This window comes from Vombatus ursinus, unplaced genomic scaffold (assembly GCF_900497805.2).
Source record: "Vombatus ursinus unplaced genomic scaffold, bare-nosed wombat genome assembly UNPS02014798.1, whole genome shotgun sequence".
NCBI classification, from domain to species: domain Eukaryota; kingdom Metazoa; phylum Chordata; class Mammalia; order Diprotodontia; family Vombatidae; genus Vombatus; species Vombatus ursinus.
In genome coordinates, this window is record NW_020954576.1 from 16,521,586 (window position 1) to 16,539,858 (window position 18,273).

Consider the following 18,273-nt stretch of genomic DNA (forward strand, 5'->3'; position numbering starts at 1 on the left):
TCTATCTATCTATCTATCTATCTATCTATCTATCTATCTATCTATCTATCTATATTTTTCCCATTTAGAAATCTTGAGTTATTTATGATCTAAGGACCACAGGTTAAGTTCTTTTAAACTCGAATCTGAGAAAGGGACCTAAACCCCTGAATCAGGAAGACGATTCTGAAGAAAAGATGGAGTGTGATTCCCCTAGGAGGCAGAGAAGACCTTGCTGTTTATTCTAAGCAGAGTGGTTCCAGGTCTGGGGATGTCCTGATGTGGAGATGAAAAGCTTCATAGCCAAGACTTTGAGGAACCTGATGGGGTGCTTTTTGCTGGTACTAGCCAGTGACTTCTGGCTTTTCTAGCAGAACTTGAAAGGCTTTAAGCTAATACAGTGATACCAATTCTTTCCTTGAGGAAATGAAAGCTAAAGAGTTTAGATGAGACAGTAGTTATAGAGCAGTGGTAGAATCAAAGAATTAAAAAAGATCACAGATGATGGTGGTGCCAAATTGAAGGTTGTATGGAAATTGTGACTGAGCCTTCTACATGGCCTCAACCTTGGAGTCTTGGGGATATGTGAGAATGTTAAGAGGGAGCACTAGAGTTCAGAATAGCTATATCTGCAGTCAAAGTGCCTAGGAAAAAGTATATGATTTTTATTTTTAACAACTGGAGAGAGACCTGAGGACCCAGGAAAAAGTGACTTGAGGAATCAAATAATATAATGTATATAACGCATTTTGCTTAAAGCACTATATAAGTGTTACATGTTATTATTAAGAAAAATAAAAGTTTGAATATCACTGTTGTGTCAAATGAAAACATAACTTTTGGATGCACATTTTTACTACATAATGAGGAAGAAGTACACAGTAGCAACACTTACCAGCTGGTCCTCAGTTTACTTTTGCAATAATACTTTATCAAGTCATTTGGAAAGTTAACAAACCTGTTGGTGCAATTCATCTTCTGTTGGAGGCTTAGTTTCTGGTATGGGTGTGTGGGTTGGGCTGTGGCTTCGAATATCATTTTGTAGTCCATAGACCGACTAGATTTAAACCACAACAAGAAATATATTAGTCCTCAAACAAAATTCATATATTTAGTCTTCCTTTGAACTCTAACTTTATGTCATCTCTTCAGTGAAGGCTTCCTGTCTTTTAAATTATGTTTTATATCAAAACTTCTAGGGCAAATATCTTGTGTTGAAAAATTGAACCTTTCATTTCTGAATCATCAAGTTCTGATTATAGATAGTGAACATGAAGAACACAATAATAGATTATTTAGGGAGGGTAGGAATATGTAGGAGGTGGAGAGAATACTGAGGATGAAACTCAGTAACAATTTTCTAAGTATAAACTTCAGGGAGTGGAGATGGAAATAGAAGAGAAAACACAATAAACCCATCTAGGGCAAAATATGATGTAAGCTTTAAAGAGAAAGGGAACAGAGTTCAGTGTTAAAGAGACTAGACAAGGAGGACACCTGGCTATATGAATTATTTTATGATAAAAGAACTAAAACATGGTGGGATCTCAGAGGTCAGTTAGTCCAATGCCATCACTTCACACATAAGGAAGCTGAGGTCCAGGGAGAAGTTAAACAATTGCCCAAGATCATACTGGTTGTAAATGTTAATGGCATGTTTGGCACCCAGTCCAACCATCACCATCATCATCATCATGTTCCTCCAGAACCAGTGTTTTTCCACTGTACCATGCTGTCTACCCAAGGCAGAATTCAGTCTCCAGTTATATTCCTATGTTGTTGTTGTTCAGTCATTTCAATTGTGTTCTGTTCTTCATGACTCCATTTGGAGTTTTCTTGGCAAAGATACTGGAATGGTTGGCCATTTCCTTCTCCAGATCATTTTGCAAAGGAGAAACTAAGGCAAACAGGGTTAAATCACTTGCCCAGGGTCACATGGCTAGTACATGTCTGAGGCTGGATCTGAGCTCACAAAGACGAGTCTTCTTGATTCCAAGCCCAGTCCTCTTTCCACTGTGCCATGTAGCTGCCTATGTTCACATGGCCCTGTTCAAAAACACCCTTCAGCTTACTCACATGTACTTTAGTAGTGTAGTAGGTAGTAAGCTGGCTTTGGAATCAGAAATAGCTCAAATGCTTTTTAGTTCTGCTTAGTCTTTGTTTGCCACTATTTCCTGGACAAACAGCTCTTACCTTGCAGGGTTGTTATGAAGATTGAATAGGATAACATTTATAAAAAGCACTTAGCACAATGCCTAGTACATAGTAGGTCCTATATAAATGCTTATTCTCTTCCCTCCCCCTTAAGTGCACAAAGTTTGGGAATTACCAGAGAAAATTTTAATGGATGCTGTTGGGATGAATGGGCAGCTGTAGCACTGTGGAAAGAGCACTGGGCTTAGAATCAGAAAAACTCATGTTCATGAGTTCAGATCCAGCCTCAGACATGTACTAGCTGTGTGGTCCTGGGTAAGTCACTTAACCCTGTTTGCCTCAGTTTCTCATCTGCAAAATGAGCTGGAGAAGGAAATGGCCAACCACTCTAGTATATTTGCCAAGAAAACCCCAGATGGAGTCTGGAAGAACTGGACCCAACTGAAATGACTGAACAGCAACAACAAAATTGGAGTGATTAGTATGACAGTAGGCCTAAAACACCATTTTGCTTGTCTTCAAATGCCTGGTGGTGAACTGTTGTATTTTAAAAGCCAGAGTTGATATTTAAACCGAGTACTTTTTAAATTAGTGTCTATAGTACACTATTTTTCTATATTCATAGATATTTGCTTTGTCTATTGGATTGAAAGTAATGATAACTGGCTGTCATAAGTCAGTGCTAAAGTTTGAGAGCATAAGAAAAATCAGAAAACTTAAAAGGAATCAATATATAATAATTACAAAAATGACAAAAGAATAAAAGTGTAGCATATAGAACTAGTAAGCCTGATACATTATTCCAGATATATTCCAGACAAATCAATCCTTCTGGGATCTTCAGATGGCTGAACTCAATCACTAAATCTTACCCTGGACCTCTGTAGATGTCATCTAAATTGACTATGAGTCACTTTTCCATCACAAACCCTCTTAACTCTGGAAGGACAGTTGATGAAATAAAAAGCTTAGACTTTCTTTTTGCTGCATTATTTAAGCCATGTATCAGATCTATGATTCCATCACCATTTTCTTTTCAAATCAAATACTGACTTTTAGGCTGTCATGTCCTATAAGATGAGTTTTTATTTCAGAATGACAAACAAAAATACTAGATGACTTGGGATTCTTAGCCTTATTTGGGCTTTTTTTTTTTGAGAAGATCCTTAAAAATAAGCCTCTTTATGAAGGACAAAAATGAGAAACACAAAAACCCAACCAAAGGCTTATACTTGAATTTTTGTTGACAGATTCAATAGGATACTGGATTAAAGTAAGGAAAATCAAAATTATATCAAAAATTACATTATTGTAGATGAAGAAGAAACAAGACGAATCTTAAAGGTCCCTTCTAGCTTCAAAATTCTGTAATGGAGGTTCAATGCATGTATAGGCCTCATCAGCTTGTTCAAATGACATCTCCATATGGAGATCTCTAGGGAGAATGTAGCTTCTCTTTCCATAGAAGCAGCTATGGAAGGAAATGGTATCTGTCCATATAGAGAATTCTAAGGAGCTGTTTTTGAGAAAATTGTGATGATGTATAAAGAAAGGGCCTTAAAGAGACTGGAGCATGTGAAGACATTGTGTAACTGGTTATAGTCAACTAAAGATGTGATGAAGAAAAGGCTTTTGGTTTGTCTGCAGAGTGATTCAAAGAATCCTATCAATCTCAGTCTCCTCTTTGCCTCAGGGCTCTTATTGATCTGTGAAGGGAGTAGAGCCTAAGGCCTGAATTCAAAAAGTCCAGAAGGCTTCTTGGCATTCCATCATGCCTGAGTTCAGGTTTGCAGCCAATGCAATATTGAAATATTAAGGTATGAAAAGAATGGAACCTTCTTCAGCATCTCATCCCTCCAGAGCCCAAGTTTCATAACCAGAGCAGCACTGATGACCTGAGGAGTCAGGAGTGACCTTTGGGAATGGCTTTCAGGACCCCAGGCCAGGAATAACTCATTTGGCAGTGATGCAGTCTTTAGATGTGAACTTGATGGGACTAATAATACTATGTAGGAACTGAGCGAAATTGTGAGCTTAATCATACCTTTTCCCCTATACACCTAATAGATCAAGGTATTATATGATTGTTAAAGTTAATGGTGGAATAGGAGTGTTAAAATAAATGTTTGTACTTTTCTTCTTATTATATCTTTGAAGCAAATATTCCTGTATAAAATGCTAATCAGTCTTAATTGTTAAATGGAACTTGGGTGCTAGTAACAGGGCTGTAGTTCATGGTGCCTACTTCTACCTACAACCTCTCAGGGTGCCCTGAAACCCTTAAGGGGGACATGTAGCCAGTATGGACCTGAGAGAATGGGGCCAAAGCAAACCGTGTTAAAATCTACAATTCTAAGACTCCCTATTTCTTAGGCACAACAAGGCCAAAAAAAAGTCTCAATTTATGAAATTAGTTTAACTGCTACATGGTCCACACCAAATCATTTCTCAGGGAGACTGGCTATTGACAATCAAGTGACTCAGGAGTTTCTATTTTTGACCAATCCCCAAAGTAAGCACTTCAGAGTTAATTTTACTACTAATATAAAACTACAGATCTGTTGAGGTTCAGAAGCCAGAGAAGAGTGTGCAAGAGAATGACAGTTTTAAATGTCATTTTTGGGAATGTTAGGGACAATGGTATTATGCAGGTATAAGAGAACAGTGGACTTTTGTAATTACAAGCTTGATGCAGGAGAAAGACCATTGTATTTGGACTTACAGAATCTACTCTAACCCAGGCTTTGTCACTTACTGCTTTTGTGACTTTGGGCATGTCATTTTACCATTCAGGATCTCTGTTTACTTATCTATAAAATGAGAGAGTTAGGCTAGGTAATCTCTTTCAACTCAAAATTTATGGTCTTATTAATTGCAGGTTGATCCAACATGGCTTGTTTCATAGACATTGAAGACACAGAAATCGATTCCCCTCCTCATAGGGGTGTTTTAAGGCTTATCTGCATTGCAAGTGCTCTGAAATTCTCAGGAAAAGAAATGACATGCTATGTTGTAGAGGATATAAGATATTAGAGTTGGCCAATTCCAAATATCAAACTCAACTATTAATCCAGGTATTTTTGAGTCTCTATTAATTTTGAAATTTGTAATCTTACACATATATGAGTTCATATATATCACTGAATCTTGAAATCATGTATCTCTGTGTGTATACATATGTATATTTAGTTAATGAAACACACATGCAACCCAGAAGCTCAGTTAAAAATTAAGCAAAAATTGTCTATGCCTCAGGACTACATTTTGCAAATAAATTATTTAAAACAATATGTTTGAATATCATACATTTACATTTTGAAGTAAGGATCCATGCTCAGCCGAACCTCTTGCAAGTACAAAAATATGGCATAGTAGCAAGAACTCTAGGTGTACAATAAGGGGGGGAACTAGGCTCTCATACCACCCCTGACACTAGCTATTTGAAAATGGGCCTCCCATCTCTGATTCGGGGAATGATACCTTTTAGAATTACCTCACAGCTTTGTTGTGGGCATTCAATGTGATAAAGTATGTAAGTGATATAATAATCATCATAATTGTGGTCATGATGATAATTATAACAACTAACATTTATATATCACTTACTATGTGTTAGGCATTGTGTTAAGTACTTTACAAATATTATCTCATTTGAGCTCTACAACAGCCATAAGAGAGAGGTGCTATTATTATCCCCATTTTATAGAGGAGAAAACTGAGGCAAACAGAGGATAAGTGACTTCCACAGGGTCACAAAGTTAGAAAGTGTCTGAGGTTGGATTTGAAGTCAGGTCTCTCTGACTCCAAGTCCAGTGCTCTATCCATTGTCCCATCTGACATTACAAACTTTAAATCCTATATCAATGTTAGCAATTATTATAAACATATAAGAGCACAAACATGTTTTAGAGTTCAAGTGGATTAATGGATAGGGTGTTAGATATGGACCAGAAAAGAGCAGCATGCAAATTCCATCTCTGCTACTTATTAGTTCTTTGACCCTAGGGAACCACCCTTTGACTTTTCATTTATAACATGGGGGTATTGGACTACATTGTTTACGTAGTCCCTTGTATTTCTAAGTCAATGAGCTTATGATCTTATTAATTATTATTATTATTTAATGTACTCATTATTTAAACTAATTAATGATTGTTCCTCCCCAAAAGAATAAACAGGATTTTGCAAATTTGTTCATTGTTTTTCACTACTATGTTTGTTCTAGGTCAGTAACACTGTAGTAATATACTTTTGAATGAGGAAAATAGAGGAAAAACAACAGAGAAAAATAGAGAGGGTTGTGGAAATTCACAGAATATTTTTTTTGGGGAGATAAAGAAACTAGAGAAAGTTGTTGAAATTTCCATATGATTGGCTAACTATGCATACCAGAGAAGTATTCACTTGTCCTAAGAAATTCCTAAAGAATTTGAGACTTTCTCATTTCTGAAGTATATAATTTGATCTCCAATTTCCTTTTATATTCATGAATCATATTTAAAAGTTGTACTTACCTATATAGAGACACTTAAGGTAAATTGTTATTAATATAATCTTTATATACCTGGCAAAAATACCAGGTATGTGGGAATTAACAAATTCTAAGTATCAGATCAGGAGAGCAAGAGATAAAGAGAGAGAAGGAAGGGTAGAGGGAGGGGAATGGGGAGAGCAAGAAAGGGAGAGGGAGAAGGGAGAGAGAAGGGGTAGGGGAAGAGAGACCATGAGAGCATCAGGAGGAGGCTGGAAGAGTCTGTGTCTGAGTTCAAAGTCATTCTGTCATTGTCATAAAAAAAGACAAATGGACCATTTAAATTATTTCAGTGCCCTAAGCATTATTGTTGTTTTTAAATGATACTTTTTTTGATTGGGACTAATTCTAATAAATTCAATGTGATAGAAATCGTGGAACTAGATTTATAAAGAGAAGAGAGAATAATTTTTGAATAGTCTAAAATGTAGATTGGCTATAATAATCATGATGTCACTCTTTAAGCCATTAAGATCAATGGCCAGAATCTTGGTGCTGATTCACCCTGGAAATCATTTTGAAACTGACACATAGAACTGGAGGTCAGGTCCCTTTTGTGTGGCTTATTTATTTTTGCATCTTTTAAGGGGTTAAAATTTGGATAGCAGCATTTCTAGCCAGCACTTTTCAATCCAACAGAGAAAGATTATGTATGCTATATTAACAAAATATGTTCAAGTTGTACTCAACAATTCTAGCAGTGGGACAGAAACTGCTAGGGTTTTGTTTTTTTTTTTTTTTGTTTTGGTTTGTTTTGTTTTGGTTTGGTTTGTTTTTGTTTTTCCGAATCAGAACCTATCTTCCCTAGGTTTCAGTTGAGGAAAATTACCATATAAGACAAAACTATGAATACACTCTCTTCCCAATTCCTCAGGAGAGAATAGGAGTTCCTTCCCTCAATATTTTTGGTGAGCTTTTTTTTTGTTTTGTTTTATTTTAATCTTGCCCTTCATCATAGCTATGAGTGCACTCATGCTATGCCTTTGAAGAGAGTTTCAAAAGGCTGATGGGTGGAGCGACTGGCAAGAAACAAGCAGAGCAATAGTTCTTTTTGTCTTGCTTTGCCTTCTTCTCTCCTTGAGGCAAAATAAAAACCCTTTCTGACTGCTGTATTTGAATTGGTTTTATGGCACTTGCTGAAGGTTGTTGTTTTCTAAACCCAGGTACTGAGGAGAACTGCCTTGAATTAAAAGTATCTTATTATATCAAGGACCTTGGCCTCCATTCAGTAGGGCCTTTAGCCATTGTTGTTGTTCAGTTGTGTCCAACTCTTAGTGACCCCATGGATCATATTGTCCATGGGGTTTTCTTGGAAAAGATACTGGAGTGGTTTGCCATTTCCTTCTCCAGCAGAGAAGCTCCTCCTATCTGCCTCCTAGGCAAACAGAGTTTAAATGCATTGCCCAAGGTCACACAGCTAGTAAGTGTTTGAGGACAGATTTGAACTCAGGTCTGCCTGATTCCAGGTCCAGCACTATCTACTGAGTCATTTAGCTGCCCCATCCTTTAGCTATACTACTATATGAATAACACCCTCAAAAATGCTTAGTGATTCTGTCTGGTGGGCACTTTCTGGTTCAGTAAATAACTCAACCAATCAGGATTAATTAAGCAACTACTATGTGCCAGACACTGGGCTAAATATAGGCTAAAGAAACACAAAAAGTGATACAGCTTTTGCCTTTAAAGGAAATATGAAGACTTAAGGAAGAATACATAAAAAGTAGTGTCCTGAGCCTAGTTAAATGCCATTAACAGAAAAGTTTCTTATAATTTTCACTTCTTATTCACTGTTGAGAATTTTTTTTCTCCTTCGGTTTTCTGAAAGTAGCCCTTTTCCCATTGTTTTCTTTTCTCATTCTGTCTACTTTTCTTCTTCTGACTTGCCTATGCATACAATTATAAAAGGTCTCTCCATGCTGATTCTCTGTCCCTTGGGGTTGAGGACTTCAGCCTCAACTCCTGTGTTTTGGTACTCACTTCTTGACAGGCCTTCTTACAGCTGAGGGTATATGTGAATGAGCATCACCAGCCTAACTCCGAAGCAGTTTTACTCAGGAGAGTGGGGAGTGAGATATTTTTTGAGACTTCAGAGGACAGTACTTCAGATCGATCCTAGATTTCTTGTTTATCCAAGGCAATGAGGGATGGTGGGTAGGACCAGACAAGTAAGTGTTCAGTAAAGCAAAAAATGTAATGGAGAATTCCGGTTCCTGGTATAAATTCCATTGCTTTGGGAGGGGCATTGGTGGTGGTGGTGGTAGTCGTATGGTACAGAGTACAATCTGCTTGTTTTAGGACAGGCATACAAAGAAGAAGGGTGCCCCATTCCCCAAAGAGGCCAAAAGAGGAAGTAGATACAAGGCTTGGAGGTGGTGTTGAGGCAGGTCTTGGAGAAGGACATGACTGTTGGAGAGTGGCACCAAACATTGCAGAGACTGTGGATGGTAGGACTACAAAGGAAGCATGTCTACATCCTCCCCCCACCCCCCACCCCAAGACTTGGGCACCCTGGGACAAAGCCTTGTTTATCCTGCCCTAGTTATGGCTCTGGTGAAACAAGAAAAAAAATAAACTTTGATGTGGCTGTAGCCCCAGGGTCTTCCTGTGGATAAGAGACCCCATCACCCTCACTGAGGCAATCAGAACACTTCCTACTTTACCTTTCGAGTTTTGTGAGGGTTCCTCATTCTGGATGATTTTTTAATATCCACTTCAGTTGTGTTTACACAACCAGGCTGGAAATGGAAAATAGAAAAAACAGCTCCTTGAGAAAAAAATTGTTCATCAGTGCATTTCTTTGCATATTAATGACAGCAGTTGGAAACATTGTGCATACACAGTGACCAGGAAAAACACTGGTAGTTCTCCCTAAATTGCCTTAGCAGTCTCTATCAGCCAAAATCATTATTGAATCGAAGAGGTTACTCTGTTTTACTTTCTACATTTTAAAACCTCCAATTACCATGCAAAATATAATGCTCAGAAAAACACAGACTTAGGTTTGGGATGTGAGTGTAAGGAATTATACTGATAATTTCTCACTCAGCAAGCTCAGAGCTAGAGTCTACGCAGTCCTGTAATGGAATGATGCCTTCCTAGCTGATCTCCTGGCACTATTCTCCCTGGAGTATAGAATGTTTACTTGGCCATGGTATTATTATTATTATTATTATTATTATTATTATCATCATTATTATTATTATATAGTTACTTGGTTTATCCATGATGAAAAAATAAAGTGACATTCAGTCTGGCCAACTCCAACACTCCAACTCCAGAATGAATTTTTACAGTGGTTACAAATTCCAGGAATTGGGGAGTCCATGATGGAAACATTTGTTCCTAAGAGACAGTATGTGTGTGGCCACTGGAGTCTGTGGCCACAGTGAGGACGATAGAAAAAGGAACTGGCATACAATATTCTATATACATAGAAGCTCAAAAATCTCACCCGGCCCTTATTTTCCCCTGATATGTCATCCTAATTCAGGCAGGAGTGAGAAAGAGGAGGATGGGAGTGGTCAACAGTCACCCTTTGTAACCTTCTTCAATCTTTAAGATTCTTATTCTTTTAATCAATGACAATGATACCACTAGAGTGGCACAGCAAGTAGTGGCAAAATTAATCAGATTCATGACTAATGAGCATTTTCCCCTTTTGGCAGTGTTCCCAGTTTGTGAAAAGTGTTGCTGAGCTAGAAAGAGTACTTTAGGTAAAACTATTAAGTTTTTCTTTTCTTTCTTTCTTTTTTTTAATTTGGAAGAGAAAAGAGGAACAGGGAAAGGAGTATTTATAGGTTCATCAGATCGCAGAGTCAGAAGGGGCCTTCTCAATCATTCATGATTTAAAAGCAATGGAAAGTTATTACTGACTCTGGTTTTCCTTTCCTTTTCAATTTTTGTTTTGCTGTTTAAGTGTATCAAACAGGCATAGCAGAAAAAGAGGTCAAGCAGGTCTAGAAAACTCAAGTCTTCTTATGTCTCCCCAAAAGCTTGAAGGTTCATTTTTAACTCAGGATCCCATCACAGAGAAGGTGAAGAAGGATAGAATCAGGAAAGGAGTGGGAATGGTGAAAAGCATTTAGACCAGTTAAAGAGGATTCCTCTCCCAGAGAGAGAGAGACAATCAATTAAGGATACAAGTTTATTTTTCTCAAAACTTTTATTGATGTGTTTTATTTTTACAAATCATTTACAAATTGTTGCCAATTTGTGAGACATTTCTAAATTTAAATTAAAATGGTTAAGTAAAATTAATAAAACTTATTAGCTGTGTGACCCTGGGTAAGTCACAACTTCTTTGAGTTTCAGTTTGCTCATTTGTAAAGTGGGGGTTATAATAGCCCCTCCCTCACAGAGTTATGAGGATCAAGTGAGAAAATATATGTAAAGTGCCTTGTAAATCTTAGATTTTTACATAAATGTTAGTCATTAATATTATTATTAATTAAGTACTTAGTGACAAATAAAAATGTGAGAAAATAGGCCTTTAAAGTACACTAAAAACCTCATGCCTAAAATATCATGAATGCTTTCATCAAGAAGAAATACTATAAGCAGTTTTCAGATGTAGAAATCGAAGCTATCTATAGTCATATAAAATGTTCTAAATCACTATTAATTAGAGAGATGCAAATTAAAAAGCTGAAGTACCACCTCACGTCTATCAGATTGGCCACTATGACATAAAAGGAAAATGATTAATGTTGGAAGAGATGTGGGAAAACTGGGACCCTCATGCACTGTTGGTGGAATTGTGAACTGATCCAACCATTCTGAAGAACAATTTGGAACTATGCCCAAAGGACAAAACTGTGTATTCCTTTTGACCCAGAAATACTACTACTAAGTCTGTAGCCCAAAGAGATGAAGAAAGGGAAAAGTACTTATTTGTTAAAAATGTGGTGGCAAAAAACTGGAAATTGAGGGAATGCCTACCAACTGGGGAATGGCTAAACAAGTTGTGGTATATGATTCTGATGGTATACTATTGTGCAAGAATATGACAGGCAGGATGTTTTCAGAAAAAACCTGGAAAAACTCAGACAAACTGAAGCAAAATGAAGTGAGCAGAACCAGGAGAATAGTGTACACAGTAACAGAAACATTATATGATGATTAACTGTGAATGACTTAGCAATTCTCAGCAATACAATGATCCAAGACAATTCTAAAGGCCTCATGATGAAAACTTCTATCCACATTCAGAGAAAGAATTGATGGAGGCTGAATGTAGATCAAAGCATATTATTTTTCACTTTATTTTTTCATGGTTTGTTTTTCTTGTGGTCTGGTTTTTTTTTCTTTCACAACATAACTAATATGGAAATATATTTTACATGATGGTACATATATAATCAATATCAAATTGCTTACCACTTTAGGGAGGGGGGAAATTTGGAACTCAAAATTAAAAAAATTGAATGTTAAAAATTGTCTGTATGTAATTGGGGGAAAATAAAATATTATTTAAAAAAGGAAAAAATACCATTCTTCCCTTTTTTAAGAGATAGAGACTTATGTATGTGCATATAACATATTCAGTTAATATGTTATTAAGTTTTGTTTTCTTTATTCTATATTACAAGAGATGTCTCTCTAGGTGGCGGAAGAAGGACATATTTAAGGAAAAAAGGTACAGTAAAAAGATAGATATCAATAAATATTTAAACAAAATAGTTTTAAAAGAGTTAAATGGTACTAGAAATGGCACCAGATAACATCAGAAAAAAAAATTAAATTGACTACACCTTAACAGATGGGAAATGTGGGAGTTATTTACAAATCAGCAGTGTATAATAAGACCATTAGCTTATTACAGTAAACACCAATTAAAAGAAAGGATAAAGATGAAAAGAAGCTACAGAATGAAATTCAAATTGATGCAACGTGACTCATTTAAACAAGTCATTGATATAAAAAATAGGGAATGGAAGAAGGAACCGATATTACCACCTTCCTATAGAAATTTAATCAATATAAGTTAAATCACTATAGTGTCATGTGGAAGAGTTTGGAAACCACCTTAGCCAAAAAACTTAATCTCATTCTTAATCTTACTCATTATAAACAGGAAGAAAATTACATCTCCCAAGTATAGACCAGTGATCTTAACTTTGATATCTGGCCAGATGTTATAGTGTATTATTAAATGGAGGGTTAGTGAATATTTAACAAAGTAAGCAGTGAAAACAAAGAGTTAACCTGCCAGAGTAATTAAATAATTTTTGACAAGATGTTAAACTGATGGATTGGGGAGAGGATATCATGTGTGTATAGTTTTCCTAGATTTTAGCAAAACTTTTGATAGTTTTTAAAGCTATTTTTCTGATAAACATAGGCTCAAGATAGGTGGTAGTATAATTATATGGATATAAATTTGCTTTATTGTGCAGAATACTAAACGTGAATAGTAATCATTAATAGGTCAATATCAACATGGAAGAAAGAAGCCAGCAGAGTACCTAGGGGTGTGTGCTTGGTCCTGTGTGGTATAACATTTTATTAGTGACTTGGATAAAAGTATAGATGGCTTCCTAATCAAATTTGCATCTGACTCAAAATTGGGAGATATAAGTGATGTCTTGGATGATAGTCAGGATTTGAATAGACGTTGGCAGTCTAGATCACTGGATTTAATCTAATAATATGAAATTTAAGAGGAACAAATATAGTTCCATGCCTTATACTTGGATTTACTTTAAAAAAAAAAACACAGCTTTACAAGTGTAGAAAGAGGAGACATGGCTAGAGATAACTTTGTCTGGAAAATACATGAGTTTTAGTCTAATGAAAGCTCAACCAGAGTCAACAGTGTGATTTGACAGCTAGAAAAACTAATGTGATCTTAGGGTGCATTAAAATATGCATGATTTCAAGGACTAGGGAAATAATAGTCCCATTGTACTCTGACTTGGTCAAGCCATATCTGGAGTATTTTGTTCAAGCCCAGGAACCACATCTTAGAAGGAACATTGAGAAGCCGAGAAGTTACCAGATGAGGGTAACCAGAAGATGTTAGACCTGAAACTCATGTAATAGAAAAAGTGATAGACAGAACTGAGGACATTTAAGCAAATGATAACTGTCTCCACTTACTTAAAGAGCTATTAAATGAATGATGGAGTAGAATGATTCTGTTTGGCCCTAAATTGCAGAAATGAAAATAATGGATGGAATTTGCACAGAAGACATAAATGAGAATCATGTAGGATAAGAAGCATTGATGCACTTCTGGAAGGAGTGCCTGTATTGATAATATCATAGATCCATTACAATGTGAAAGTATGATATTATAGGTTCAATAAAATATGAAAAAATAGCTCATTGAAAGAGTGGCATAGTGGAAAGAGTAATGGACTAAAGAGTCAGGAGACCTGGTCTAGTGCCATCTCTCAGGCAGCAAGGTTGCAGAGTGTATAGGAACACTTGGATTCAAGTCAGAAAAATCTGAGTTCAAATCCAGTCTCAGAATCTTAGTACCTGTGTGACCCTGGGCAAATTACTTAACCTCAGTTGGCTTCTATTTCCTCAACTGTAACATGCAGGTAATAATAGTACCTACTTCCCAGTGTTGTTTTGAGGATCTAATGGCATAACTGTAAAACACTTAACATACTCCCCTGGAACATAGTAGATGCTTAATAAATATTTGTTCCTTTTTTTTTTTTTTCTGTCTACCCCACCCCACCAAACTCTGCCACTAATCAACTATGGTAACTTTGAATGTGTCACTCAACCTTTCTGGGCCTTAGTTTATTTGTGTAATGAGGGATTAGTACCAGATGATCTAAGGTCTCTTTTTCTTTTAACATTCATTGATTCTAAAATCATAACCATAGTATTATCTCATGAGGTAGAGGAGTTATCATTCAGCTCCAGGCATTCATTTATAACACACCTGACAAATGGTCATTTAACTTCATATTAAAGATTTCTAATGATGAGATATTTGTTGCCTTTTGAATCAGTCCATTATAGTGGGAAAATAATTTAGAGTAAGCACCCCTTCCACTTCTCCCCCTTCCATTTCCTCTTAACACTGTTTGGTGACTGCTGACTTTTAAAGCCTGCCTTGTCTCTAACCAGAGTATGCTTAAGTTCATGTCTTGGATTTATGTCTTCTAAGGCATCTGGTATTAGTTGTTGTCAGAAACCAGGTCCTTTACTCAGATAGGCTTGTGATCTGTTTTTAATACAGACCTTCTTAAAGTATATAGCAGGTTCCTAACACTAACACCATTTTACCTCTATGGAGGAGGAGATGGAGAATGTGGAGGAGGTGGAAGAGGAGGAGGAGGAGTAAGAAGAAGGAGGGGGAGGAGGAAAAGAAAGAGAAAAGGAGGAGAATAAGGAGGAGGAGGAAGAGAAGGATAAGCACCACCTATATAAACCAAACTGTGTAATACCTACCACTAGCTGGCACCAAATCCATGGGAAACACAAAGTAATCCGTGACACCTTAAATATGTCTTTCCAAATAGACACAAATGTCTAGAACATAGTGGGCACTCAATAAATATTTGTAGATTAATTAAAATACCTACATGCCCTTGACACATGAAAGTATAATTGGTACTAGGCATAAAAAAATAGTAAAATATATCTAGGAATTCAGAAACATCTATTGTCTGTGGTTCACTCTAGCTATGTCAGAGTACTGTCATAACCCTGTTCACAGTATTACATCTAATACAAGGCCCTCTTCAACTCTATCCAAGGGGTTTTAATTCATAAAGTAATACAAGGATTCATTATAAGATAGCAGCCTCCAGGATAATTATTAATGATGTACACGACCAGAAGGTAGAATTCATGGATCCCATGATTGACATTATATTAAAGAGATAAAAAAAATCTTTTTAGTTGCCTTAGATGTTAGTCATTAATTTTAGTCCAGCACTTTTTTTTGGAGGTGGGGTAGAGAGGTAGTAAAGTACAATCATGAAATGAATTTACCACTTCAAATAATATTTTCAGACTGCATGGAATTTGTTCTTTTTGTGAAGATAATGGGAAATAATATGACTTGTGAACTGACAGAGTTTGGAATTCCCGAGTTTGAATCCATCCTCTGGTCACATTGCCTATGTGACCCTGGCAAGTCATTTAAATTCTTGGTGCCCCAGACAACTTTCTAAAACCATGGACAGCTTATGTGTACTTGTAGATAGAAGCTGTGTTTATTTATTTTTAACTTTTCCAATTAAATCATAGGTCCTGATCTCCCCCTCAACCCCACCAAGAATATAATAATAACTGGTTTATATCCAGTACTTCAAGTTTTGTGAAGCACTGTACACACTTGTTTCTTCAGTATATCTTAAATTATTTACCACCACCATAACTTCATACCTCCCCATCCTGTTGCTTGCCCACCTTTGCTTTCTCCTAGGAGTTGAGTTATGGTAGGGATCATCAGCTCTGCCACAGAAGTATGGACTACATTTTCCTAAGTGATTGACCTCTCCTTCACTGACATGACTAGATCCAACCATGATGTATGGCACAAGTCAGAAGCTCACACAAAGGCTACTTGTGACGTAATAAAGGTGAAGACCAGTGTACACATACCAAGTTGGGGTCCTGAGGTCTTCTGGCCCCACAAATGAGCTCTACCCAGTTCTTTCTCCAGAAGGCAGCTTTCCCAATAGCTGCCACATTTTCTAGTGCTTAAACTCAAAGCAGAAATTACTTTATATAGCTCAATATCCATGAACCTGCTGTCTGTCCAGAGATCCAATTCTTATCTTAGAGGCAGTATATATTATAGATGGAGTTCTGGCATTGGAACAAAGAAACTGTATTCAACTCCTGTACTTAACATCTACCTCTTATTCAATCTTGGTCAAGTCCCTTAAGACCCGCTATGAGCTTTACTTCACTCATGTGGGAAATGAAATAATAATACTTACAGTGCATGTATCACAAGGTTGTTATGTCTCCAAAGAGCTGATATAAGGAATCTTGAAAACTTTGAAGGTCTATATAAATATTGGTATAGGAGCTGCATTACCTTATTTCTGTGAATCATGCTCTTACATATAGAGTTGACAGGAAGGTCTAAGGGCCTAAGCCAACAATGATTGTCTTTTTGAATAATACTACCAAAAGGACACTACTGAGTGAGTTTTCAAATAGCTTTTGTCTGTTCACTGTCATTAGCCTAAGTTCAGCCTTGATGCGTAACATTTATATATCTTTGAGTCTAAAACCATTGTGAAGAAAACCAATAATTTCATGAAAGCTGAATCATTCTTAACTGGCACTCTGGTTAGAATGAAAGATAAAGTGTTTGGGAAGATGAGAACCAAAAGTATGCAAATTTGCTCATACATTAGGGTAAACATCTTTTAAAGGGATTTTATTTATATTTGTATTTTAAAAGTGATGCTTCGGAACCCTAGAGCTTTAGAGGAAGGATAGTGATATCTAGAAGCACATGCTGAGGAGGGTGACCCTGATGTTCAGAGGAGTGGAAATTATGTCATGTGGGGACCAAATGAAAGAAATGGGTTGTCTAGTCAAGCAAACAGAAGATTTTTGGAGAAGCACAAAAGATGTCTTGAAGCATTTGAAACGCTGATGTGTTGGAAGGACGTTGGAGTTACTCAGGGAGTAGAATTAGGAACCACGAGTAGATGTTGCAGAGGGGCACAAATAGGCACAAAGTAAGGGTTGTTGTTGGTGGTGGGGTGCATTGATCACAATAAGCCCTGATCCACATGCTCAGTGGAGACTTATTTTTATGACAGCTAAGAATTGGAAATTGAGATTATACTCATCAATTGGGGAATGGCGAAACAAGCTGTGGTATATAACTGTGATGGAATATTATTTTGCTATAAGAAATAACAAGCAGGATAATTTCAGAAAAACCTGGAAAGACTGGTGCAAAATGGAGTGAGCAGAACCAGGAGAACGTTGTACATAGTAATGGCAATGTTGTACAACAAAGACCTGTGAATGACATAGCTGTTCTCAGCAATACAATGATCCAAGACAATCCCAAAGGACTGATGATGAAGCATGCTATCCATCTCCAGAAAAAGAACTGATACTGCCTGAATATAGACTGAAGCTTGCAATTTTTCACTTTCTTTCTTTCATTGTTTTTTTTTTAATTCAAGTCTTCTTGTACAAAATGACTAATATAAAAATGTTTTACATGATTGTACATGTATGAACTGTATTAGATTGCTTACTGTCTGGGGGAAGGGGAGAGAGGGAAGGATAGAATTTGGAACTCAACTTTGAACAAATGTTTGAAAATTATTTTAACATGTAATTGGGGGGAAAGAAAATATTATATAAAAAGAAAAATTTTAAAAAGAGAATAACAAAATTTAGGTAAAAAAATCATTGAACTGAAAGAAAAAAAAAGACAAAGACTATCTCCTGAGCTTCATAACTGCCTGACTGAGGATAAACTCTTCTCAAAGGAGCCACCCTTCTGTTGCCCATAAAAGTGAGCTCTGGAAATGACTTTTTTTTTTCTATGCATTTTCTCAGGTTCATTCTCTAGAACACCTAGTTGGCTTTTTCTCTGGTGCTTTGATCAAAAACAAGTGGCAGGGCAGGGTGTGTAGGCTTTCCCCATCCCAAAC

The 18,273-nt window shown here is 36.6% G+C and overlaps 1 protein-coding gene across 1 annotated transcript in view; it reads right to left on the reverse strand.

The window, feature by feature from the left end:
- The window catches only part of LOC114049853 (regulator of G-protein signaling 7-like), a 633,475-nt gene that overhangs the window by 28,446 nt on the left and 586,756 nt on the right, over window positions 1-18,273 (reverse strand). The window contains exons 10-11 of the mRNA XM_027871288.1: window positions 9,328-9,402; window positions 938-1,036 (exon numbers count right to left, since the gene is read on the reverse strand). Of these exons, the coding sequence (XP_027727089.1) occupies window positions 938-1,036; window positions 9,328-9,402 (174 nt within the window). The remainder of the gene's footprint in view (window positions 1-937; window positions 1,037-9,327; window positions 9,403-18,273) is intronic.